At 37.4% G+C, this 27,218-nt stretch overlaps 2 protein-coding genes across 2 annotated transcripts; one reads left to right on the forward strand and one right to left on the reverse strand.

The window, feature by feature from the left end:
- Positions 1 to 10: 10 nt before the first annotated feature.
- Positions 11 to 2,330, reverse strand: cisd2 (CDGSH iron sulfur domain 2). The gene is made up of 3 exons (XM_081362197.1): positions 2,124 to 2,330; positions 1,294 to 1,508; positions 11 to 924 (listed from the first exon to the last, which is right to left on the reverse strand). Exons 1-3 carry the CDS (start codon positions 2,224 to 2,226, stop codon positions 835 to 837), a joined length of 408 nt encoding a protein of 135 aa, XP_081218323.1. The 5' UTR covers positions 2,227 to 2,330; the 3' UTR covers positions 11 to 834.
- A 789-nt stretch (positions 2,331 to 3,119) lies between these two features.
- On the forward strand, positions 3,120 to 22,963 carry suclg1 (succinate-CoA ligase GDP/ADP-forming subunit alph). The gene is made up of 9 exons (XM_081360619.1): positions 3,120 to 3,247; positions 4,592 to 4,692; positions 9,168 to 9,284; positions 9,560 to 9,772; positions 11,330 to 11,387; positions 13,351 to 13,434; positions 13,538 to 13,689; positions 18,575 to 18,763; positions 22,617 to 22,963. The coding sequence occupies exons 1-9, from the start codon at positions 3,214 to 3,216 to the stop codon at positions 22,641 to 22,643; spliced, it is 975 nt and encodes a 324-aa protein (XP_081216745.1). The 5' UTR covers positions 3,120 to 3,213; the 3' UTR covers positions 22,644 to 22,963.
- Positions 22,964 to 27,218: the final 4,255 nt, after the last annotated feature.

The raw sequence follows: 27,218 nt of genomic DNA on the forward strand, positions 1-27,218 counted from the left end.
GAAGATAAAGCAAGTTTGGTTACCTTTTATTTTATAAAAGTTGTTAGGCACATTCCAGTTATCATACAAATGTATTTTTTTATGAAAACATCTATGAACAAGAGTATATAAAATACAAAACCAAGTGCCACAAGAAAAAAAGACTGGGATTGTCAAACTATTTATAACTTTGAATATGAAGAATAGCACACACACTATGAATTGTAATTGTCGCAGCATGTTGGTTCAGGTGGACAGAGAAAAGAGGGCACATTTCTTTGATACATTATGATAAATGTTGTAATATATGAATGATGTGTAATAATAGCTGTGACCAAAGTGCAACGGGAAATGTCTGCAAGTATACGAACAAAAGTCAAGTTTAGTATCCCTAAAATAATTTAGAACTAACGTTTTAGAACTATTGTCGGTTAAGGAATAATGCTGTGTCGAAAATGAAAAGCATAAGCAAATCCTAATAATGCATTTCACATTTAAAAAAGTTAAAAGTATGATTTTTGTTGTTGTTGACTTACAAAATGTTAAACGCACATAAAATAGTATCAGTACAAGGCAACTTAGTTAAAACTGAATCTAGATGTAGATTAAGATTGGAAAAGACACTTTCATGGCCACAAAGATTGATTAGCGACGATAACCGCCATTTTTCCTTATGGTCCTATTATATTGCACACAAAAGTCAAACTACATTTGCCAAGTATAACAAAAAGAAACACACGACAATGTAACAAAAAGTAAATCACAATAATTTGGAAAAAGTTTGGGGAAATTACAGCAAGTTTTCCCATGGAGAAATAACAGAGTTTTGTCCTACTCCGAGCCAAACCAGGTGGGCTACAGAGTCTTCTTCTTAAGAATAAGTGGACCAACGTTGTCCCCCGTCAGCTCATTATGCTTTATGTGCGATTTGTCGCAAACAGGAAACTGCGAGATAAGAAAAAAAACAAATTAACTGCTGATAAGTGACGAGGCTTTTGACAAAACTCACACACTCAAAGAGGAAGCAGAAAATCACACATTTCCACACACAAATTAACAGTTAAAAAGGGGTCATATCATAAATGTTTTATTACTTTTATATATATATATATTTTCCCCAAAGCTCCAAGTATAATGTTAATCAAGGTTTTGTTTTGCGCCAATAAGTCAGAATTTAGTTGTTCCATATAAATTTTCCCCCTTTGGTGCTTCTAGCATGTTTTGATAGTTTACCGCAAAAGATATCACCCACTTAATATTACCTAGATAAATTGATTTTTTACAAAGAACATTTTCTCTCTCAGGCATTCCTACCGTTTTAGATCGCCAACAGCGACAGTAACAAACATTTGGAGTCCTCAGGTCCTCTATGTCGATCTCATTCACCACTCTAGGGTTTTCTTTTTGGATCTTCAGGTTTATTAGACTGTCTCTTTGCTTTTTCTTCTTGGGCAGGAATGGCCGGATGGTCAGATAACCCAACAGAGCCAAAATCCCCAATAATGGCAGAAGCCGCAACCACTCTGAAACTGAGACACAGTGTTAGAACTTATTATATACTTAATGACAACATAGTGAGAGCTATTCTGCTTACAGTGGAAAAATAAGTGCATGTCAGATAAAGTAATATTCAGTGATTAATACACTTTTTATCTTTGCACACATGTGCATTAGAGATGAACTGTTGCATTACACAATGACAGTTGCTGGACCCTGAAGATTGGTCATTTTAGGTGTCTGTACAAAAAACTTTAACATATTTAACTTACAGATGCAAATATTTCTGCATTTCTTCTGCCATCATCTATAATACTACAATAAATCATGCCTCTTAGAGGCATCAGATGCTTTGCGTGTTTTGTTCTTCACACATTTCTAAAATAGACACACACCGGTCGTTACTTTGTAAAAAGCACTGCCTCATGAGAGTCTTCTCATGCAATTGTATAAAAACAGGTGAAAGATAATACAAAAACATGGATTTTTTCCTACCCAGAAACACGTGCAGGCAACCAATAACTTATTTATGCGTTATTTGAGTGTTTAATAGATGCAAACCATAGACATAACTCTTTCCATGAAGGCATGCGCGCGTAACTTTCCACCTACGCTTGTGACATTTTGTATGATGATGAAACACGTACCTGTCAGTCGCGCAAAATCTCCGATTGATTCTGGAATGGGCAGTTTCTTGAGGTAGGTTGGAAGTTGCATTTTGATAATCCTGGAGATACTTTCTAACACCATCTTGAATGACTTTGTGCGCTTCTAATTGAGAGACCCAACAGGAGGATATTTCCTGAGACGTTCTACGTCATCGCGTTAGTGCACTTGCGTAGTCGTTTCCGTTTGCAAGGCTGGAAGAATATACGTAGTTTTGACTGTGAATAAGCGTAAGTGTACCCCGCCCCGTAAAAGCGTCAACCAATCACCATCTGCAGAGTTGGTTGAGCGCGATTGGCTCGTCTCTCACCGCGCCACTTGCTTTAATAGCTCTTTACTTTCTTTTGTACAAGGAAAGGGGTCTGGACAATATCAAACAAATACTATATAATTCATAAAGTCAGGGATGTATCTTTTAAAAATATCACACAGAGTACTGTTAAACAATATATAGGATATATTTCCCCAAAATTCCATCAAGAACCTCCCTGGGTTTTTTTTTTTGTTTTTTTTTTTTGTCAATTTGAGTTGCATGATGTAATATAATTTTTATTATTATTATTATTTTTATTTACTTTTTTGTACATAAATAGTCTGTCACTGCTTGCATTCAATTTATTGTAAATTGTAATTTTACTCCTGGCACAATTCATTCATTTATTCATTCATTCATTCATTCATTCATTCATTCATTCATTTTTAATGTTTATTATATTATATTATATTATATTATATTATATTATATTATATTATATTATATTATATTATATTATATTATATTATATTATATTATATTATATTATATAGAACAACATTGTCCAGCATTCCTTGCGCTTTTAAGCAAATAATGCCCGTTTTCATGGATTAATTCTAAATACAGAGTTCAATTTATTTCTAAAGTCGCATGTAATGCTATAGTGTGTTTTAGATGTAATTTACCCACAGACTGTAAAAAAAAATGCAATTACCTCGTATGAAGGCGATTATATCTCTTCAGGCATCTTGCAGGACTACTATGCACGCTGACGTTTAGGTCCATGTCTGTCCGGTGTCATTGGTGAATGACCGAAGATGTCTCATAGCAGGTTGTTTGCCCGGTTCCTCTGTAAGTAAAACGAACACGAGTGTTGTTACATTTTAAACACATCTCTGTCTTTTTTCTGACGTTGTTCCAGCAGACACTGAAAACGTGGGAGTCATTTATTTATTTCTATTTCGATTAAACACACATAGTCAGCTAATGCTAATGCTGTTGTGTTGCTGTTTTCAGCACCAAGTGTAACATATCAGTGGACTTATCAACGGGTGACCTGTACTGGTAAATGTGTTTCATTTTAACCTCGTCACGAGGTTGTCTTTTTAAAATGTCTGTAATATGTTAATGATAGTATCTGGGTAACTTTGAAGATAACAGGCACAGCACTATCATTTGATATAACTTAGTGCTTATTTATATGCTGGAAGGGTCAGAGACTGTGTCTTTGCAACAGTTATGATCACATCCTCAACTAGTGGTTGCTTGTACTTCACTGACTGTATGTGCGTAACATTTTAAATACTTAGTTTTATTCTATAATAATAACAATGTAGAAAATCAAAATGCTCTGAGCATTTTACAATGTCTGTGAAATGGTGTTGCCATGTTTGAAACTTTTGGTTAACTCTTCCAGTCTTGTGCAATTCAGTTGTCTGTCAATAATGGAGTTTTCAGTCCAGCTGAACAGAAAGCAGTGTTGACTAACTTCCCTTTGTGATACACTGCATGTGCTTTTTAAGAACTGTAAATCACGAACTTAATTAGGTTACAGTTAAATGCAATATGCAATTATTTCACATCTGTTGGAAGTATGATCATATTGGGGGTCCATGGCATCTAAAAGATTGAAAACCCGGTGTCTATGAGTGGTTAGGTGAACTTTAACCTAGAGAAATGTGGACGAGCTGTTTAATCCTGTCAGCTGTGATCAATAGCCTATTTTCTTGAAGTCCTATTCTGTTCTGTTATGTCATTCAAGAGTCAAAACTGTTTGCTGATCACTGATAAACTTATTGGATTTTTGGGTTTAGCTTGGTGCTTTGCAACTATTGTCGTCTGTTCCAACCCTGTGTTATTTCTAAACTGTTTGAGAGGTCAAGGCAGCATGACCTTTGGACATCAGACACTGTAGGGAACGAATAGAGTAATGTGAAAGAGAAGCCAACAACTTCTTCTTAGGCCTAAACTAAGTTTACTAATATAGCTGCCAAGTTGACTTTGCATTTAGTGTGACATTAATAAATAAACTGTTGGACACAAAATGAAAACAAGAAATCCAATATTTATACAAACAGCAACATTTGGTCATGCAGACTTCACTAAGAATGTAAAAAAAAACCCTTTAAATGTTTCATACACTTTTGGATGTGTATGTATTGACTTATTCCACTGCTGTTGTCTTTGTATTTGCAGTGCAGCAGGCTGGGGTGAGACACTGTTATACTGGAAACAGGAAGAACCTTTACATCGACAAGAACACTAAGGTCATCTGTCAAGGCTTCACAGGAAAACAGGTGTGTAACCCCAGCCTATGCACTGCATTTCAGCCCAAATATGTGAAAAGTTCTGGTTTCATTTTATTTCATTTTAGTACCTTTTTGTTTAGTTGCTGATTGATGTAACCAATATTTGATTGGTTGTGGCTCACTTGAATGACAGGAAACTGGCTGAACATTGAGCAGTAACAGGAAATCTCACTGTATTTTGAACTTGATCATCTACTCACCATACCTGACCATAAGGGGTTAAAGGGATAGTTCACTTTGAAATAAAATTTTGGTATGTTTTAGCTTACCTCAATGGCATCCAAGATGTAGGTGTCTTTTTTTCCGCAGTCGTTTCAATTTTGATATTTTTAGGTCAAACCGTTCTTGTCTGTTAGTCATATAATGCAGGTCTATGGTCACTGTCTCAAAGAGCATGCACAGAGTCCAAATTAAAACAATTCCCCATCGTAAGTACACATTGATGGCCTAAGACACGAAACGAGCGGTTTGTGTGAGAAAATGAACAGTATTTATATCGTTGTTACCTCTTGAACACAACTGCGTCCAAGTGATCTGAGGGCGCGGGCGGGTATATATACACTAGATGTTGCCTTGGCTACTGCAGTTCATTGGAACGAAACCGTAGCCAAGGCGACGTCTAGTGTATATATCCATACCCGCCCGCACCCTCAGATCATTTGGACGCAGCTGTGTTCAAGAGGTAACAACAATATAAATACTGTTCGATTTCTCACACAAACCGCTCGTTTCGTGTCTTAGGCCATCAATGTGTACTTACGATGGGGAATTGTTTAATTTGGACGATGGGGAATTGTTTAATTTGGACTCTGTGCATGCTCTTTGAGACAGTGACCATAGACCTGCATTATATGACTGATAGACAAGAACGGTTTGAGCTAAAAATATCAAAATTGAAACTACTGCGGAAACAAAGACACCTACATCTTGGATGCCCTTGAGGTAAGCTAAAACATATCAAAATTTAATTTCAAAGTGAACTATCCCTTTAAATGTAGCGACGCATTGAAATTTCCGCTACCAAAAGTATTTGAAAAGTCATTTTCAGCTGAAACAGTTTTGGAAGGCTGAAGTCAGTGACCGCACTGGGGGCGTTTAATTAGCGCTTCTCCGATGGCGTGTTTTGCCATCTATTTTGGATAAACTACAACAGGTAAACATGCCATCTGTGTGGATGATAGGGAATTTTTGACAATTTGGATCTTTTAGTCTATGCAGCTTTCATTTTATGCCTGAATAAAACTTCACTAAGCATGATCTGTAGCGTGACTGCCTACCATTTACATATCTCAATAAGCTTTTTTTTGTGTATTAATTTAGGTATGTAACAAAGTCTCAGCAACAAAATGAACAATAATAAATGTTGTTTTGACACTTTTTGTTTCACAAACTGAGGGATTCGAAATAATTTTTATGGTAATTAACATCATGTCACAGATCCTGTCGATAAAGCCAAAGTTTTATTTAACCCAAAATATTAAAAAAGTGGATAAATAAGGTTTTGCAAACAGTGAGCCACTGAACAGATGAATCTGATGAGGTGGATGTAAAGCCTGCATGCTTATGAAACCCAAAAGGGCATTTATAATTTTGCACATAATTTTTAGGAACTGAACGCTACAGTGGTCAGTCGTTCTGCCTCATTTGTAATTATGTTGGCCACAACATTTTGAATGCAAAGTGGTTTTTGATGCCTCTAAAAAACACAAGTGGGAGGAAACCATAAAAAAAAGACAGAAAAAAAGATGAATTCAGTAAATAACAAATACATTTGTTTATAAATCAATATATTAAAGTGCCCCTATTATTCTTTTTCAAATGTTACCTTTCATGCAGTGTGTAATATATCTGTTTGTGAATGTAAAAGGTCTGTAAAGTTTTTAAGATCAGAGTGCACAACAAATAGAGTTATTGGCTCCTGAAACGAGTAGTCAACAATTCCAGTCTCACTTCCTGTTTCATACTATCTATACCAATTTTACATAATGCCAGCCTATGGTCTTCATTGGCTGCCCGCAAACCATGTTTACTTTAACTCGCCGTCAAACACTGTAGTTGTAGCCGAGGCCTGGAAGAGTTTGGTTCGTGTTGTCAACATGTCGAAAAGACGCTGCGAATCCACATTGCTGCTCTTCAAAAGGATGACGACTCGTGTTGGAATTGATACAGAAAAACCCGCGCCATCGTCCCTGATCGTATCTCTGTGTATACAAGTACTGAGGAAGCCTCCAGAGCTGAAATTCAGTTATGGTAATAGGCGTTTTGTTTCCGAGAGATAGACCAATCATCCGTCTGATCCAATCAGAGCAGACTAGGCTCACAGAAAGCACGGGTTTAGACAGACTGAATTTTCGAACAAACCGTTTTCAGCCTTTAAGAAATAAGGTAGTCTGCAATCAATGTATATTATGAGAAAATGAAAGTGTTTTTTGACCCTTCATGCATGCAAACCTGTTGTTTTAGAGGTCTCCTACCTAAAGAACCTTTATAATAGGGGCAATTTAGATGTATAAAATAAAAATATGAGTTGACCGCTTTAAAGAATATTGTTATACATGTGTTGGGATACATGCTATCCTTTCATGCTTTATTTTATTATGAAAGGAGGAAAGACAGACACAATTGTTCTTGACATCTGCCCATAGGCCCTTTACGCTAAAACTTCCGTCTACAGCATCTAGTAACCTTGCTTTTCTCACCCCTGTGATTTATATCCAATCTCTCATTGCATTTCTCTAACTCTCCTTCACCCTCTTACAAACGGCTCTTTACCATAATAAAGGGTTATTAGATGAAGTTTTAATGAACACTCATTATAATTAGAAGGGGATGAGGAATGACTAGAGTGTCATCGCGGCATATTAACTTTGCTGTTCAGCTACATAAGCAAACCATACCTCAAATTAATCGCTACAATGTTAACGGAGGCAGCGTGCGGGAAAAACGGTAAAGTTAGCTCAGCACTTCAGCGTTAATGAAAGCATGAGAACAAATGATGGTAGAAAAGTTGGCAGGGGGACGCTCGGAGGGGAAATGGATCGAAAACGTGCCAGGTTTCCTCATTCTTTCTAATTATATTTAAAACATTACAGTGGTAGATATTGAGGTGATACTGGCAACCCTTACCTTTGGACTTATCTGTGATGTTTCAAAATAATTTGTAATAATTAACATGGACATAGTGGGAATGGAAGGTTAAAGTTCGTGACGTACCATTTTCAGAGACTGTTCAAATCCCTAATCATGGGTAAATAGTATTTTACTGATACATTTTTATTTAACTGCATTCATTGATTTTAAAGTGCTTCAAATAATGAAAGTGCATTTGTAAGTCTATGTTCTGGGCTGCATGCTGGGAAAGTATACATATATCATGTTCCACATTAGTGTCTTTACATTTAGTCTGTAATTTAATAACCAAGCTAAACTGATTTATCTACATACTGCAAATCTTGCAAAATCGTGCATAAAATATGCTATGCGTGACCATTACGCAAAATATTTTTTCTTTGTGTAATGGCTTGGGTTCTGTGTTCCAGCAGTATGTCACATGTTAGGCTAGTTATACAGATGTAATTTAAAATGTTACAGACTTTTTTTTAAAATTTATTTGTTTTTATTTGTATTTGTTGTATTTTATTAAGGTCCATTTACTCTGTTTGTTTTATTTATATTGTACTTTATTTAAATTTGTGCTATTTTATTGAGGTCCATGTCTACTGTACATTGTCTAAAATTTTTATACTTGTCTATTTTTTTTTTTCAAAGCCATTTTCCCACACACTCTTTGACACTTGTTTTTCTTTTCTTTTGTCAAATTTTTTCTTTTTTTTACTTCTGCCTTTTGAGAAAAGCCACCTTTGCACTTTGGTCTGCTCATGCTCTGGTGGCGGGTTTGCTTTTGAGGTCAATACAAACGTTAACGTTTTTTATTAGCTGTTTCTTTGAAAAGTGTACAACATACAGTATCAGTTGTTGCGTGGTCACAAACCAATCAAAAAATATGCTGTATTAATGGTTAAGATCAAATTGAATAAAATGATCATGGACCTGGTTAAAAATAAATTTCAGCCACTCCTTCTACTGCTAAGATTTGCAGAACAACAGGTGCTTCACATGAGCAGAAATGGCTCAAGGTTTAGTGAACTTTCACACACTTCACTTATATCTTTAGTTCTTTTGATGTTTAGGAATGATAGTATCTGTCTGTTCAGAATGAGTAGTTTGTATCAAAAAACAATCTTTTTGGACAGGGGATGAAGTTTTGTGTTCTCATTCTCAAAGTTACTGTATGTTTTCATAGTACACCACAATCTTTTACTCAAAAGTAAACCTGATTTTCCTTTTGTTTTGTGATGTGACCCATTTAATGTTAATACATTACAAGCTGACTATGCTGTCAGTAAGCTAAATTCATCTTTCACTCATTTAATGATCTCTTTTTTTTCTCTCTCTGTCTCTAGGGCACCTTTCACAGTCAGCAGTCTCTGGACTATGGCTCTCATTTAGTAGGAGGAGTGTCCCCAGGCAAGGGGGGCAAAACACACCTGGGTCTGCCAGTCTTCAACTCTGTAAAGGAGGTAATGGCCTGTGTGACTGCTGACAGTCTCCTGCCACAGTTACTTTTTGGACAGCTGGTCTGATTCTCTGAGGGTACTAGGGGACATTTAAGGGGACGTATTTAGAGCAAGCGATGCCAACCGTAACAGAAGTGTTAAAGGCCAGAGGCTGGTTGTTTAATCCTTATCAGTTTAAACACTTTCAAATAAAGTCCAACCGCAACTGAAATGCTAAAATTGAATGTTTGACCAAGTGTTTTTTTAGTTCTGTGAATGATTCTTAATTTGTTTTTTAGGCTAAAGATGGCACCGGGGCCGAAGCCACCGTTATCTACGTGCCGCCCCCTTTCGCTGCAGCCGCCATCATCGAAGCAATTGACGCTGAGATACCACTAGCTGTCTGCATAACAGAGGGAATCCCTCAGCAGGACATGGTGCGGGTCAAACACAAGCTGCTCCGCCAGAACAAGACACGCCTCGTTGGCCCCAACTGTCCCGGTGTCATCAACGTGAGCTGCACTTATGCTGTTTTTTTTTGGTCACACTTTAGTTTAGGGTCCAATTCTTACTATTAACTAACTATTAACTATGACTTTTGCCTCAATAAACTCCTAATTACTGCTTATTAATATTTAGTAAGGTAGTTGTTGTGTTAATAAGTAATGTAGAATAAGCTAATAATAATAAGACATTAATATGTGCTTTATAAGTACTAATAAACAGCCAATATCCTAGTAATATGCATACTAATAAGCAACTAGTTAATAGTGAGAATTGGACCCTAAACTAAAGTGTTACTTTTTTTGTACCCACACAGGTTTTTGGAAACCTTAGTCAACTGACACAGGATTTGTATTATGAGATTAAAATGCTGTAAATTTTGAAGAGAAGGCATATGGTTGAAGTTGGCAAAATTGTAGATGTAATTTTAACACAAAGAAGCCACTCTTTGAACACTGTCTCTTTTAAAAACACTGTTTAAAGTCAATATGGAACACATTCACAACCCATTTTACAGGTTGATAAATTGGCAGTAAAACATTTTTAGATTTCAGAAGATTTCTATCTCAACTAACTGCTGTTCTATTGAATTTTCTATTGATCAAAGATTCTTAGAATCAGAAATATTTAGCAATGCAACTGTTTTCAGAATTGATTAAAAAAAATGTGCAGAAAATCAGCAAAAACATTAAGAAAAACTTTTGATTTAATCTTTTGGCGTAAGTTGACTTGCATAGGCCGTCTGCCGGATCTTATGAAGTCACATTGTTACTCATTTAAATAATCCACGCCAACGGAATACGCAAAAAAGTGGACGATGCCTGGTTGAGCTTGCTGCAATGTCAAAGAGACGTTTCCAAAACTCATTTGTTTGACCTTCCTTAGGCTGACAAACTTAAAGTGGTTAATTTATTTTAAACACTGTTCCTAAACCCAAACGTTTATCTGTGCGCTGCCCTTTTTATGGAGAACAGCTTTGTTTTCTGTTGCTTTTTTAAGCTCTCGCTTTTGTAAGACGGTTCACCGCTCCTTAGGACAATTAACCATGGTTGTTCATCACTTACTATTTGTATCACCTTAGTTTTCGGACAAATATCACAATTAAATGGTGGATAACTTCGTATTGATAATGTATAAGAAAATTACAAAAAAACATACCATAAACATCCTGTGAAATCCGTTCTGGATGATCCTCTTGATCTTTAATATTGTCAGGGTCTGAATTGGGCTCAAATTGGTCTCCTCCTCTCTGCTGCCATCTTGTTTCTCCTAACTAGGTTAGGACACCTCTCCAGCACTCTTAATTAATTTAGGAGCTGAGACCTAGTCTTAACACATAGGAAGCTTAATGAATCACACTTATTCTTAAGTCTAGGAATAAAAATAAAATGACCTAATTCTTAGAATTTTGACACACTTAAGACTAACATTTTACTCTGAGCGGCTTTATTGTGTATATATATATGCCCCCTGGAATCTGTATTGAATTGGGTCAGTTTTGATTTCATGTTTAAAATATAAATAGTAAAATATGTAATTTCAACTTTTCTTTTCTCTACTTGCAGCCTGGCGAGTGCAAAATTGGGATCATGCCTGGACACATCCACAAGAAAGGAAGAGTTGGTAAGAGCTCCACTGGATGACACCTTTTTTATGACAAAGTAAACTCCCTCAGTCATCCTTCCTGAAGAGTTTGACACTGGAGCAGCTCACTTACTGATTGAATAGGATCGTAAAAGATCCTTGCAAAGCCTAGCATTCCTCCTGTCTTCAAGTTCATAAAATAAGCATCAGACAGACAGAGCCACAGGTTCTCGATTTGAGATGGACCCTTTTTAATGTGTCGGATTTGTAAGGGTGTCTCACCATGTCAGGGATGATGAAAAGTCTCTGCTCGAACATGAACTCAGATGTAACGCAGTGTTCAGACTGCTAAAAAGAGAGCGGTGCAGAATGCAGATAACTTCTCATCTGTGCTCTGTCAAGGAATTTTAAACTGCAGGGCTGTGCCGTCACATCACTAGACAGATACCACAGGGTTTTGAGCTCTGAAGAATAGTACTCAAGAGTTCAGCTTGGTGCCTGGTCCTATAATAAGAGTTGTGACCTCATCTGTCTGGAATTGGTACAGCTGAAACTGGCCTTTTCCAGTACTGTTTTTCTATTAGGTTACATTTGACATTTGTAATTTTTTTTTTTTAACGCTGGCTAGTTGCCCCCTGGTTTCATTGGGCATTAGGAACAGAACTGAGAGCAGCAAAAATGCATTAAAATGTTGAATCCTACTAGGAATTTACATTTTTGCTCTCTAGAATATTGTGACGACAGGAAACTACACTCTTAGAAAAAAAAGCATTCAATGTGGTTCAATGTACAATCCTAGATTTCTTGACTAGTTTAGATTTTATTTTAAAGAACTCTTAATGCCAAAAATGTTCTATACAAGGAGAAATGTCTTAAATGATTACATAATACTGTCATGTTTAATGGTTATTTATTTTTTTTCTTGTGATAAAGTATGTTTATAAACTGTTTCATTCATAAAATTTCATCAAAATTAAAAATGTATTGATTAAAACTAAATCTTGCAGCACCCGAAAGAACCCTTTAAGGTTCTATATAGAGCTGGTAAGTCCCGCCCCTTCCGCTAACCCCACTGGACCTCTAGGTTGAAAAATCGTCAATGCAAGTGAATGGGAGAAAATAATTCTTTTCTGGTCCCGTTTGAATTTTGCCATGAATGTGAACATGTTGTCTGTGAATTTTTAATATAATTTTTTGTGTGAAGAATGCTACAATTTAGCGGGTAGAAGTTTGATACGATTAGACTTTGTGTGAGAGCGCTTTGTGGACTACAACTCTTCGCTGCTTTCAGACGGGAATCTGAAGAAAGAACAGCCCATTTGGTTTGAATGGTGACATTTTGGGTACAAAAAACACAGGCATCTCGATCTGTCTCCATAGATTATTGCAGCATTAGCACCATGATTTGACAAGTGAAGGGAAAATGTGTTATGGGGTGACGTCACATAGGCGACATGTAGTCTTTCTCTTATGTTTTTTCCACAACTGCTAGCCAAAGAATCATACCATATACTGTCAAACTCGTAACATGAAAAATTCTATAAAAAATTCACAGACAACATTTGTTCACATTCATGGCATAATTCAAACGGGACCAGAAAATAATTTTCTCACATTCACTTGCATTGACGATTTTTCAACCTAGAGGTCCAGTTGGGGTTTTACGGATGGGCGGGACTTACCAGCTCTATATAACCTTTTCTTTTTAGTGTATGGTCTGCAGCAGAACACATAATCAATGGAAGAGAAGTAGAGACTCACACTTTGATGTATTAATTTAGTACTGTCTGTTAATTACATTATATACTGTACCTATTAAGTAATCATATGTTTGAACCTTTGCCAGTTAAGTACTGCAGTGTGCAAATTTAAATTGTTAGTCATGTTTTTTTAATCTAATAGTTAGTTGTACTTAATGAATATGTTCAATTAACAATACAAATTACATTATAAAATTGCAATTTATCTTTATCTTGCTCTATTCTCCCCTTTATTTTCACAGGCATTGTATCTAGATCGGGCACTCTTACGTATGAAGCAGTACATCAGACGACCCAAGTGGGTCTGGGCCAGTCGCTGTGCATTGGTATGGCAAACTAGCCATCAGTCATCCATTATAATACATCTGCCTAGACTACAGGAAGTGTTTAGTGCAGAGAGGTCTTTGAATAAAGTGTTTTTTCTTTCAGGTATCGGTGGAGACCCTTTTAATGGCACTAACTTCATTGACTGCCTGGAGGTGTTCTTGCAGGACCCAAAAACCGAAGGCATCATTCTGATTGGAGAAATTGGAGGAGATGCAGAAGAGAATGCGGCAGAGTACCTGAAACAGCACAACTCTGTAAGCTGCTTCTAATGCTCACACGTGATTTCTTAAATGAGAAATGCTGTTAAATTTAAAGGTTATGTCTGAATGGGTCTAATAATATTACCTCAACCTTTTAACACTTACTTCCTTACCCTCATAATAACACAAGGCTATCTTTGAGCCTTATAAAGTTGTTGGTTAACTTCCAGCAAATGCATTTTATTTTATTTTTATATTATTTTTATTTTTAGGCCAAATTTGTTCAGCAAATGCATGTAAAATAAACAATATTTCTGGCTGAATACAGGTAAAGTTAAAGCAATAGTTCACCCTAAAATGAACCCTCTTCATTCATTCAAACCCATATACTTTCTTCTGTCAATCACATAAGGAAATGTTAGTCAGGGTGTTCACAATACTCTTTTTCTAAACCATTAACACTGAATAGAGACCAGGGGCTGTCAAGCTTCATAAAAGTAATCCATTTGACTCGTTCACTATACTCAAGTCTTCTGAAGTCATATAATAGTTTTGTGTGAGGAACAGAGTAAAATGTAGGCTGCAAGTCAATGGAAAACATTTCCTACACAGTAGCACAGTTCAAATAGGGACACATTCAAATTTAACAAGTCGTGATCTTTTATGAGACATGGAGAACTGATGATGTTTGGCGTCATTGACATCGGATGCCATATTTAAACATGCAAATGAGGTTCGATATTTCCGTCTGTTCTTCACAGAAAGCTATTTTATCCATTCAAAAGACATCTCATGCATATTTTATGCTGGTTTTATTTCATTTTTGGTGAACTGCCTTTAAGATCTTCCACACACACACCACTCAAAGCTTAAGAATCACTGCTATTCATTCACAAATCACTTTTAGACCCATGAATCAATGCTTATTTTTTCTTCGCCCTTGGGACCTACACAATGTTTTTCATCTTCTGGATATCGGCAGCTTTCTCCAACTAACAGGAACCCTCACCTCACATGGAGCTCCTCTTTCTTTGCTGGCTGGAGCTACTCACCCCTGAGCTTACATTGTTTCTGTGAATGAGAAAACAGCCTCCAACTGCTCTTTGATCTGTTTTGGCTGTGAAGAAATAGCTACAGGGTTTTCATTGTGATCTTTGGACCAGCCTGGTTGAATTTCACTCACAATCAAAGACCTCCCCCACTCCTCTAACAGCGCCTCAGTTTGTGTCATCATTAAGCATGTCAAATTTATTCCTCCAGTCTGAGAGCCATAGAGAGAGCTGATGCATTTACAAGTTTCTTGCATTGGGAGAATTTTTCTGTCAGTGATGTTGAAAAACAAGCGTTGGCACGAGAAATACTCTAAAAAAAAGTTTCAGCCGTGCTGATTGTGCCCAATTGCGTACAGCAAACTGATGCACGAAAGTCCATTTTCTCAAGAGGAACTCAAGAGGACAGCCAGACATTATTCAGATGGAACTCAAGTCTGAGAGCGTGGCAGCGGAGGGGCGCGGTAACCTAGGAAAATCAAGCAAATCGCTCTGAATATGTTAACTGCATGAACAAGTGCCTCATGTTCAAAGAGCCTCTTCTCCATCCGGTGAATCAGACTGTTTTAAAGAGCTCGTTCTTATTGTTGCCACATTTAAATTGAACTGACATGGCGAATGTCAACCTGCAATTTTCAGCATTGTTGAGAAGTTTCACAGTTGCATAAACCATTAAGCTTTTTAGTGTACTCTGAGAAAAGCGAGCTTGTAGCTCTTTGAGCACACATTAGCACTGTGAAACTTTCCTCTTTTCTGGCCTGTCAATTAAATTAGTGGGGGAATTGAATTATTCCTCACCGACTAGTTGCAGATTGTGTGAAATTGGTCCTTTCAGGTAAACTTTTCTCATTACCTCAACAAGGTAGTTTTTAAGTGAATGCTCCAAAGATGGCCTTGGCCATGAATAATGGAGATCAATACATGGTCATGCTACATTTCATCCAGTGGATTCAGCCTTGGGAGAAGCATTTGGCAGTTATGAAATTTTCAGTTTGTGCCGCTGTTAACAAGACCTGAATCGATCAGACTGTTAAGCGCATGCCAGTCTCATTAAGAAGTGCGGACAGGGATGATACATCTGGTTCTAGGCGGTAATGGAAGCGGCAATCCATACAGGAGCTTGTAAACTATTAGCTCTTGAAAAAGTTGTGTCAGATTTATGTTGTTGTATGAACCCTTTTAGACTGGCCTAGGAAGAGCATCTGTTCAATTCTTTTGGAATAATAGTAGTGACAAAGAGCTCATGGTCCAATCCCATAACTTCACAGCACATTTAAACGCCCCCACACTTCCTGTTGGATCCATATCTGGTACTTTTATTTATTTTTATTAGCTACGGTGGCATTGTGCAAATAATGGTGTGAGCACCCCGTTTTCCTCTTTTCTGTCAATTTATCAACTCCCTACTAAACGCATACACCAGTAAGTCCTTGTGTCAGAATTGCCAAGGCAAACTGCAAAATTGCTTTTCAGCCAAATTAGCATATTGATATGAATATTCCTCTCATGTGCTTGTCAGCTATATGCTTGTTTTTGCTTATTGCTAACATTTGTCACCTAGGGAACGTTGCCCATTAAGATCCACTTGCAGTCCACAGTCACCATGACAATATTGGGAGCTGTTGAATGATCGAGAGGAAGCTTTCCAATAGTTAACATGGAAACCTGACAAATTGTGTTATCTGCAAACGTTCATTGCATAACTGTCATCTATCTTTCTGTAAAAATCCATTCAATTTGTACACTTCTAAAAAGATCACTCACCCAAAAATTACAATTCTGTCATCATCTGCTCAGCCACATATGGTTCCAAACATGTTCACTGACTTTTCGCAACAACAGCGAGTAAATAATGACAGCATTCGGGTTACTTTAAAATAGGGTTGTCTAGAGAGTGTTTGAGAAAGTCATTGTCATTCAACAAAAAAGGAGCTCAAAATGAAAGGATGGCGTTCCATTTCAGCATTCTCTCAAGGTTTTGTGCATGAGCAAAATGTAATTACCTCAGTTCATTATCGTAATCTTCCCAGATTAGGCTTTAGTCTGCAGTCGGCTGCATGAACATGAACAGCTTGAGCAGAGCTTGAGCTTTGAACCGAAGACTTTATAATGGCGCATTATAATGTTAGCGGGTAGTTGAAGATTATCAAGTATTAGGTTAGACTGGCTTTGACTGGTGGTCACATTCATTTCATCGTCTCTACCTCAAGTTTCCATTCCCATTAAAAGTTTTTAGTGAAATCAAAAATTGCCTGTGAAGTTTAGGAACCTTCCCTCTTGTGAGATTCTAATGGGCACGTCTGAATTCGTGCTGGCTCCATTTGAGCCCAGGGAGGTCTATTACACTGTAGAAAACAATCCATTTGCATTCCTATTGATCTCTGGCAATAGTTCAACTGACGCAGGACAGGAACCCCCAGAAGTATACAACTGAAAAATATCTTCTGTAATACAATTGTAAGATGACATAGTTTTATCAGAATACACAGGTTTTTTTTTTTTTTTTTTTTTTTTGGAGTGGCTGTCATTACACATATATACGCCCCCCCCCCCCCCCCCCCCCCCCCAGAATGATGGGACTGACACATGCTAACCACCCAAGCCTTGAGTTTTTGGTACAACCTCATCAGAGTTCAAAGTTATTTAGCTTAGTATTTCAGCCTTTCGAAGAAAAGCTGTCAAAACGGCCATAAAATCATCCAAAATGCTAGTCTACCATTTCATTCTAGACACTCTCATCCACCTGTTGCCCCACGCTGGTGCGAATACAACAGCCCACATCCCACTCTGGAATTATGATGTCATTCATGAGGACAAAATATGGTTGAAATGAGGAAAAAACAGCCTGAGCATGATGGTCCATCAGCGATGGCAGTTAATTGGCATGGACATGACAAATTACCTTCCATGAAAGTGAGATTGTATTAAATGACAGACTCTAACCACTGTCTGCCCATCTGCTTACTCCCACACACGCTATTAGATGCCTTGATCTGCCTCCTTTGTAATGCCAATTTTGAGCACAGTATGCACCATCTCAAAAAGCCCCTGCACTTATCTTTGCCTCTTATTTATAAGTCTATAAAAATAGAGACTCACTTCCTGTAATTGTCTCAAAACATTATTCTTGTGGGCCTTACTTAGCTTCACTATGACCATAGTTATTTTAATGGATACCCATAATGCAGTGGTCAAATTAAACATATTTTTGGTGTACATTGTGATACCCAAGACTAATTTTGTATAAACACACACAAGTCAGTTTTTTTTTAATTAAAAGAAAAGATTTAATATTTAAAAGAATGTTTTAGTAAAGAAGTCTCACCAAGGTTGCATTTATTTCAACAATTTCAAGAATCATTTCTTCTTATTATCAATATTGAAAACTAAGGAGCTCTTAGGGGAACACAAACGTTTTTAAAGTGAACACAACGTTGTTGGGGGCAACACAATGTTTCTTGGGGAACACAAAAGTTTTACAAGCGAACGCAACATTTTTTGGAGCAACAAAAGTTCTACGAACAAACACAATGTTTCTTGGGGGAACACAAGTTTTACAAGCTAACGCAACTTTCTTGGGGCAACGCAAACGTTTAACGAGCAAACAACATTTCTTGGGGGAACACTCAAGTTTTACAAGCGAACGCAAACATTTTTGGGGCAATAAAAGTTTTACGAGCAAACGCAACATTTCTTGGGGCAACACAAAAGTTTTGCGAGTGAACAAAACGTTTCTCCGGAAGATGCAAAAGTTTTGCGAGTAAATGCGAACTTTCTTGGGGGAAAGCAAAAGTTGCAACAGTGCAAACGAATCCTAGCTGGATATAAGTAAGTATTTATCTCGTAAAAAAAAAAAAAAAGCTTTTAACTTCTGTCTTTTTACTCTTTAGGGTGCCAATGCTAAGCCAGTGGTGTCGTTCATTGCTGGTTTGACAGCCCCTCCTGGAAGGAGAATGGGGCACGCAGGAGCCATCATTGCTGGAGGCAAGGGGGGTGCCAAAGAGAAGATCGCCGCGCTGCAGTCGGCTGGAGTCGTCGTCAGCATGTCTCCGGCTCAGCTGGGCAGCACCATATTCAAGGTGAGACTGTTTTCTGTCTGTGTGAGCTGTAAGAGTCACCACAGAGCTTACACCTCACTGTCTAAATGCTCAACTGTTTTTAGCTTCTGCAAACTCAAGCATGCAGTGAGCAAGCCATTAAAGACATTCTTTTTAGTAAAAAATCTATTTGTTTTTTTTATTTCCCTCATTTTAGTTTGAATCCTCACAGTGAGGTCAGCTTGCTGAGAACTCTTTTTAAAGTGTTCTATGGGCCAAACAGTGACTAATATAAAGGGCCCCCTTAGACAATCACAGCAGTTTTTACCGTAAGATATTCAATAGAAAGCTACACCGCAAGAGAGAAAATGAACAAAGCTCCATTTATATTGGTGAGTTAGCAGCTCTGCCTCTTTATCTCAATTTAACACAGCCAGCGCTTTTAACAAGATGTATAAAAAGTGAAAGCGTGTATTATACTCATTCATCATTTTAGCCTTTCATTATCAGCACTAGCAAACGCTCCTTCCTCTGCATCAATACCATTTTCTTTCCTCTTCCACCACACCCCTGGATTCTAATTTGTAATCATTGGAAGTAATGATGAAAAACACTCTGGCTGGTTGTTAATTTTGCAGCCCATTGTGTTCATACATCTGTGTTTATCTCATTGGCCGATTTAATAATGATGCCACATACGCACGCCTCAAAGCTTTTTCTCCATTTTATCACACACACATATGTTACAACTCACGATGTATCAACCTTTATCCCACATTGTCTCTGATTATTCCTCGTGTTTATGCCTGGATGATATAGCCAAGAAATATTTGTCAGCTTTATGACTCTATTCAGTATCTCTTTTTATGCATAATTTTGACAAAATCAAATTTAAAATGAAAGAGATAGTTCACCCAAAAATGAAAATTCTGTCATTAATTACTCACCCTCTTGTCTTTCCAAACACGTAATACCTTTTGTTCATCTTCGGAACATAAATGAAGATCTTTTTGATGAAATCTGAGACCTTTCTGGTCTCAAAAGTTTATAAAGAGATCGTAAAACTAATTCTTATGAATTGAGCGGTTTAGTCCAAATTTTCTGAAGAGACCCGATCGCTTATTATATGATGAACAGACTGAATTTAATATTTTATTCACATATAAACATTGATCAGCGAGTGTAAGCAGAAGCTCAACCGAAACTGCTTGACCCGATAGAATGAACCTCATTGGTTCTTGGAGAAGCTCAAGCGTAATGGAAACACAAGAATTAACCTCATTGGTTCTCACACGTCAAGCGAACACGCTTGAGCTTCCGTCTACCACAACTGATGTGTGTTGATGAATGTTTATGTGAATAAAAGCCTAAATTCAATCTGTTCATCATATAAAGCGATCGTGTCTCTTTAGAAATTTGAACTAAACAGCTCAATTAGATTGGATAGTTTTACTATCTCTTAATGAACTTCTTGAAGTGTCAAAGTGGTAATTGCGTAGGCTGTTAACAGTGGGACAGAAAGCTCTCAGATTTCTTTAAAAAAATATATTTGTGTTCCGAAGATGAACGAAAGTCTTACAGGTTTGGAACGACACAAGGATGAATAATTAATGACAGAATTTAGATTTTTTTTGTTAACCCTTTATGTGAACACTTTTAATATGGTCACTTAAAGTAATGATCACTTTTGATGTTTACTTTTAAGTGAGCAAAAGAACAATTAGATGTACATTACTGTTAAAAACGTTTGGGGTCAGCAAGATTGTGGTAATAATTCGATTCAGCAAGGATGCATTCAATTGCGGTCAAATGCTGTTCTTTTGAACTTTCTATTTCTCAAACAATCCTGAAAAATACAAATATTTCAGAAAAATATTAACTTTTTCAACAAAATAATAATAAATGTTTCTTGCACTCCAAATAAGCATTTTAGATTGATTTCTGAAGGATCATGTGACACTGAAAACTGGAGTAATGATTACTCCATCAGCTTTTCCATCACTTTTGAAAACGAAATGAAAATGAAAATGTTTAAAATAGCAATACAGAGTAGTTTACAGCGATATTTAAAGTGTAGAAGTATAGTATAGTGTAAAATGCCACACTGGGACGCTTTTGTAAAGATTTTTGACTGATGATACAAACAAACTTTTGAATCAGTGTTTTAAATCTTAAGGTAAGCAGACAAATTGAACTAATTCATGGAAATGTATCCAAAAAAATGTAACACCATTTTTGCCAAGTATCTTTCTTAGCGCTTTGCATTTTTTAAGAAAATGAATGACTTAATATGCACGCTCATTCATTTTATTTCACATGTAGGCCTATCACAAAATATTTGCAAATATGTTGTGAATATTCAGTAAACCATCCAGTCCTACTAGCGTGTACTACTGGATACAACACAGGAAGATACTAATCATGCTCTCATTCATTTAGCCTCTCTCTCATTACTAATGATGTAATCACAGCAAATACTTAATTTCTTTTGTTACTCAAGGCCATTTCCTGCAATATTATTTCAGAGTGCTGGAGACAATGCACTGCTTGACCACTAGATGGCAGTAGAGCTTCAAGTATTTTTACTGAAGATCCTGAGCATCTTCGTTTCTAAAACATGACATTTGCATAAGGGAATTCTCTCTGAAATGCACCATTCCGTCACCCTTAGTTGAGGAAAATGCATTTTCAAAAGCACAATGCATCACCCTGTAGCTGTATGTCTTTGTATCATACAATGCATTTCTCACAGCTTTATGTGTTTACCCACAGCTTCTGTAAATGTTTTTTCCCCTTTTTTTCCTGTGCGATTAACCTTTATATGGCCTCTCAAATCCTGAGACTCACAAAGCCATCTCCTGTTTAATGCAGGGAGCTTTTCAGCATTTCCACATCTGAGAAAAAAAAAAAAAAAAGCTATAGATTCTATTAGACTATTAGAGATGCCAAGATGACTAAATAAAGCCTGAACAGTCTAGCCATTTAAAAAATGGTAGAGATACACACACACACACACACACACACACACTTCATTTAACCAACTATGATAGCTTCATAAAACGGTAAATCAATACTTAATGCATGGTTCTGGTGAACAATACTAGTTAATACACTAAACACTGATAGCATACAGTGGCTATGTTTTTTTCAAACGATTTACATTAAAAGTGTATTTATTCCGTACTAAGCACAAACAATATGGTTGGTATCCATGTTTGGTTTTATTATAGTTCATCACTGAATGTATGATGGCAGATTTATTCGCACAAACAGCACAAGTGACTTGTGAAGACACACATACTGGCTGTATGACACTTTATCGCAATGGAAATCGCTAAACTCAAACATACATATTTGTCTGTGTTTTCCATCATCTCCGTTTTAGCGCAGTGTCGACAGCATGCACAGATTGCAAAGATTAAGTAAAAAACAGAGAAGAAATGTATTCTTATAAGAGAAAAGCTCTGTTTGGGACACCTGACAACACCAAACATGAACGCTAGAGGAGGTTTGTTACAAATGCGCAAATATCAAATTAAAAGAAAAACTTATTTTTGTTTTAATAATAATAATAATACACTTTAAATGGGTTTCGAAAAGTGCTTTGCATAGTAAAAACAGTAGCTAAAACGTTTTTAGGTAAGATTTAAAATGATCAGGTTACTGCCTTATGAGTCTCTTTTCTTTTTTTCATCGTTTTCTTTTATGTTTCCCTCCGTTTCCATTATTTAATTCACCAAATTGATCTTCTTTATTGTCTATTTCATCCCTTTAAACCAGTAAACTCTGTTGACTCACACAAACTAACCGCATAACAGACCCCTGACATATTCGAGGCGGACCCTTGCTGATCATGTTTGTTTGACTCCTGTTTGCACTTCCCTGTTCTCTGCAGGAGTTTGAGAAGAGGAAGATGTTGTAACATGTTAGAGGGAGAGTGTGAGAAACAGACTGCCCTCCCTGCCTTAGGACCTTCATCCCTGCTGGAGCCCAGCACCTTCCTCCAGGCTCAACCGTGCGCACACTTTGTGTTTTCAGCTGATTCTATGAATACATGGTCCGTATTTGGACCAGAGGAAATAAAACATTTCAAAATCTATCACAGCCTTTGTCTTAGAAGTGTACAACACAGGATCATGTTCACCTTGTAATCCAGCTACACTCGGAGCAATGTCAGCCATTTGTTGCTTTATGTGATGATGTCCTCTTCCCCCTCCCAGAAAATATATCTCTAATACACTACCTTGTAGTAGTTAATTTATTTGTACATTTTCATCATTGTATACGCTCCATTTACAGACAGCAGCTCAATTGCACGTCTCTGGCGATGGTGTAATTGAAAGATGCATGTTATCCTTTGGGCAGTCTTGATAAATCTATCGCCCCTCTGTGAGAGCTAATGTGTGATTTTTGAACTGAATCGCTCTAGAATGCTGTTCTCCTTTTGCGCTGGAACTCATTTGCACAAGTGAAAGCCTTTTGAGTTTCTTTTTGCAATTCACCCAGGCTCAGCGTGATCTTCTGGCTCTTTGAGTGCATTAAATGTCATTTTTCTGTGGCATTGAAAGCAGATATTTTTTTCAGCATCTACTTCATGTGGCAGGTGCAATTATACTCATGAAGATGGCCACGACGGATTTCGAAAAGCTGTACTGAAGGTGGTGTCATTGTCAGGTAATGTTGTCATGAAGTATCATTGAGAGTTGGACAGCAGATGGATTATTTAGTCTTTTCATATGACAACTTTCACTTTAGCGCGACAAATTTGCAGAGCTAAATGGGCCAAATTATTGAAATCTAGTTTGCATCGAAAAGAGCGAAACTACATGTCACCTGTCCCAGGCTTTTAGCAAGGATTTTCATTTGCAGACACAGGTTGATTAATTCTGACATGCTTCTCTGGGAGGTAAAAATGTGTGGGAGGACTTTCTCCTTTCGCCATGTAATTGCATCTCTCCTGCTTAATGACATGCATTCACATTTTACTCCGATAAAGAATGAAAATGCTAATTTGTTCTCTTGCCAGGTGCATTTCAGAAGTGCTCAGAGTTGATGAATATTCTTAGTTTGAATCACATATTTATCAGCCTCAATTATGTGAGGTTGCACAGGTTGTCTGTGTCGGAAAAATGTGCGAGTTTGCTCAGATTTCAATAACACCAATTTGTGTGGAATGAGCGGGGGGAGGTCAGCATGGAAATGTCACCAAATGTATCGTACACTGACTATCGTCACAGCCCTCCAGCTGAACTGTAAGAAACATAGGAGGGGGAAAAAACACAGAGATGAGCTCTTGAACTGACACATCACATCTCTGAATCTGCCTTTGTGGCGAACAGGAATTGGGACGCATACTTTGAGGAATTGATCACAGATTCGCTGACAGTGTGTGATATCTAAAGCTACAGTGGTGGAAATTTTGTGGATGCGCACCAACTTTTATTCTTAGATATAAGACTCGAGCTTATTAGTGCTCACCAGGGTAGTCGGGTCGCACCAGTTCGTGAGCTCTTTTAAATTGGGACAGAAAGTTCACAGCTAGTTTAGTTTGTACCTAGTTCTGTACTTAATATAGTTGCACCATTTGTTCTTAATGCAGCTAAGTCATAAGCTTTAAATAATGTGAAGTTGAGTAATATGACATTTATCTTCGCATATCCAATAAGCAGCCTTCAAATCTGTGGAGCTGAGTATTTCAGTTTGATGGTTGATGTTCAAACTTCTTTTGCTTCTCGAAACTCGACCGAGAAACTGAAAAATCATATGGATAGTTACAGTGGGGAGAACAAGTATTTGATACACTGGCGATTTTGCAGGTTTTAATTCTTACAAAGCATGTAGAGGTCTGTAATTTTTATCATAGGTACACTTCAACTGTGAGAGACGGAATCTAAAACAAAAATCCAGAAGATCACATTGTATGATTTTTAAATAAGTAATTTGCATTTTATTGCATGACATAAGTTTTTGATCACCTACCAACCAGTAAGAATTCCGGCTCTCACAGACCTGTTAGTTTTTCTTTAAGAAGCCCTCCTGTTCTCCACTCATTACCTGTATTAACTGCACCTGTTTGAACTCGTTACCTGTATAAAAGACACCTGTCCACACAATCAAACAGACTCCAACCTCTCCACAATGGCCAAGACCAGAGAGCTGTGTAAGGACATCAGGGATAAAATTGTAGACCTGCACAAGGCTGGGATGGGCTACATGACAATAGGCAAGCAGCTTGGTGAGAAGGCAACAACTGTTGGCGTAATTATTAGAAAATGGAAGAAGTTCAAGATGGCGGTCAATCTCCCTTGGTCTGGGGCACCATGCAAGTTCTCACCTCATGGGGCATCAATGATCATGAGGAAGGTGAGGGATCAGCCCAGAACTACACGGCAGGACCTGGTCAATGTCCTGAAGAGAGTTGGGACCACAGTCTCGAAGAAAACCATTAGTAACACACTACACCGTCATGGATTAAAATCCTGCAGCGCACGCAAGGTCTCCCTGCTCAAGCCAGCGCATGTCCAGGCCCGTCTCAAGTTTGCCAATGACCATCTGGATGATCCAGAGGAGGAATGGGAGAAGGTCATGTGGTCTGATGAGACAAAAATATAGCTTTTTGGTCTAAACTCCACTCGCCGTATTTGGAGGAAGAAGAAGGATGAGTACAACCCCAAGATCACCATCCCAACCGTGAAGCATGGAGGTGGAAACATCATTCTTTGGGGACGCTTTTCTGCAAAGGGGACAGGATGACTGCACCGTATTGAGGGAAGGATGGATGGGGCCATTTATCGCGAGAACTTGGCCAACAACCTCCTTCCCTCAGTAAGAGCATTGAAGATGGGTTGTGGCTGGGTCTTCCAGATTGACAACGACCCGAAACATAATTATCACCTGCGATAATTAATGCGATATGGCTCAGCTTGTTAGTTAACTACGGCTCTTTGTAGTGAATGCCGCTCCAAGGAAACGGCTTTACTGACGAGATGCGCCTAACAATGTCATGAGATATATCGCCCAACCCTAATAATATATATATATATATATATATACACACACACACACACAAAATTATTATTATTATATTTTTTTTGTTAACATCATACATTTGTGAAAACTTTTGTCATTTAATCAGTCTATTGAACAAGCTGCACTTTTATTTCTCTCAGATCTGTTTTAGTTCATGTAAGGTTAAATACAATGTATATTGTCTGCGCCAACCAAGGTCCACAGCTTGAAAAAGAGAAATTTATAATTTAAAAAAGGTCCATTAGGTCTTCCATTATGTCATCGCAGATGCTAATGATTTACATGAAATGTCTTAAACTGAATGCCTCCTCCTCAGGTACGTACTACTTCATACAGTCCTGACAGTAGGTTAAATTAAACATCGGTGGCAGCTTAGAAGAGAAGCTCTATAAATGCATGACAAAGGAAGAAAAATGGAAGTTCTTTGTTACTTAATACAGAGCAAGCCCTTCATAAAGATCCATTATCTCCATTGTCATGCGTCATCATCACCACTTCCACACGGTATCTTTTCAAACAAGGCCTTGTGGGAGCTTGGTATAAACTGTTTTATGGAAATTTATGAATAACTTTGAGAATGAAATTATTTATTTATTCCTCTGAATAAGACTTTAAAGGATAGATCACCCAAAACAGATCAAATGTAAGTCACTACCCAGATAGCACACGTACATCGCGGAGACGTCTGTGAAAGCCTCTGGTAAACATTAATCTTGATATATCCACCATAGCTCTCTCTTGAACTTTCATTATAGTGATTTTTGATTTTGTGAATGAAATGTTCTTTTGCATGTGTTTTTTTTTTTTTTTTTTTCTCAATAAAACGATTGATCGAGTTTGCCAAAACAGTAGGCCTATTATTTGTTTACAAATCGGACTCATCTGGTTCTGGACTCAATCTGGTTGCAATGGTTACAGCTCACGGGGGAAAATGTATTGAATCATTAAATAATTACAATTTTGGCATGTTTGACATGAGAAGCTCTTATGTGGACTTTCGACCTTTTCATGGAAAAGTGTGACTATAGCAAAATTTATTATTTAGTGTTCCACAGAAATGCAAGTCAGTGTTTGACTTTGGGAACGACATGTGGGTGAGTAAAACGACAATAGCATTTTCATACTTTGGTGAACTTTTTATACAATGCTCTAAATATTGCTACATTTTGTAGAAACAGAAAATAGATGCTAATGGAGCCTATAAATGTCCTCTTTCACCAGACATCTTTGTACTCTAATCTCCATTTCGTCACTGTCAGCCTAGGAAAAGATTATGCTGTGTACATATTGTTACCAATTATGTTCCAATCTGCATTAGAGAAATTACCATAATAAAGATTGGGAGGTCGAATTTAAGACTTTATTTGTTTGGGGGCTTAGGGTATCTACTCTCCCGGAACGTGACTGTGGCCAAACGCTGCCGTGGCAGTCGTTATCTTTGCGCATAGCTAATAAAGCAGCGCTGCGA

Source organism: Scardinius erythrophthalmus (assembly GCF_964197995.2).
Source record: "Scardinius erythrophthalmus genome assembly, chromosome: 3".
Taxonomy (NCBI): Eukaryota; Metazoa; Chordata; class Actinopteri; order Cypriniformes; family Leuciscidae; genus Scardinius; species Scardinius erythrophthalmus.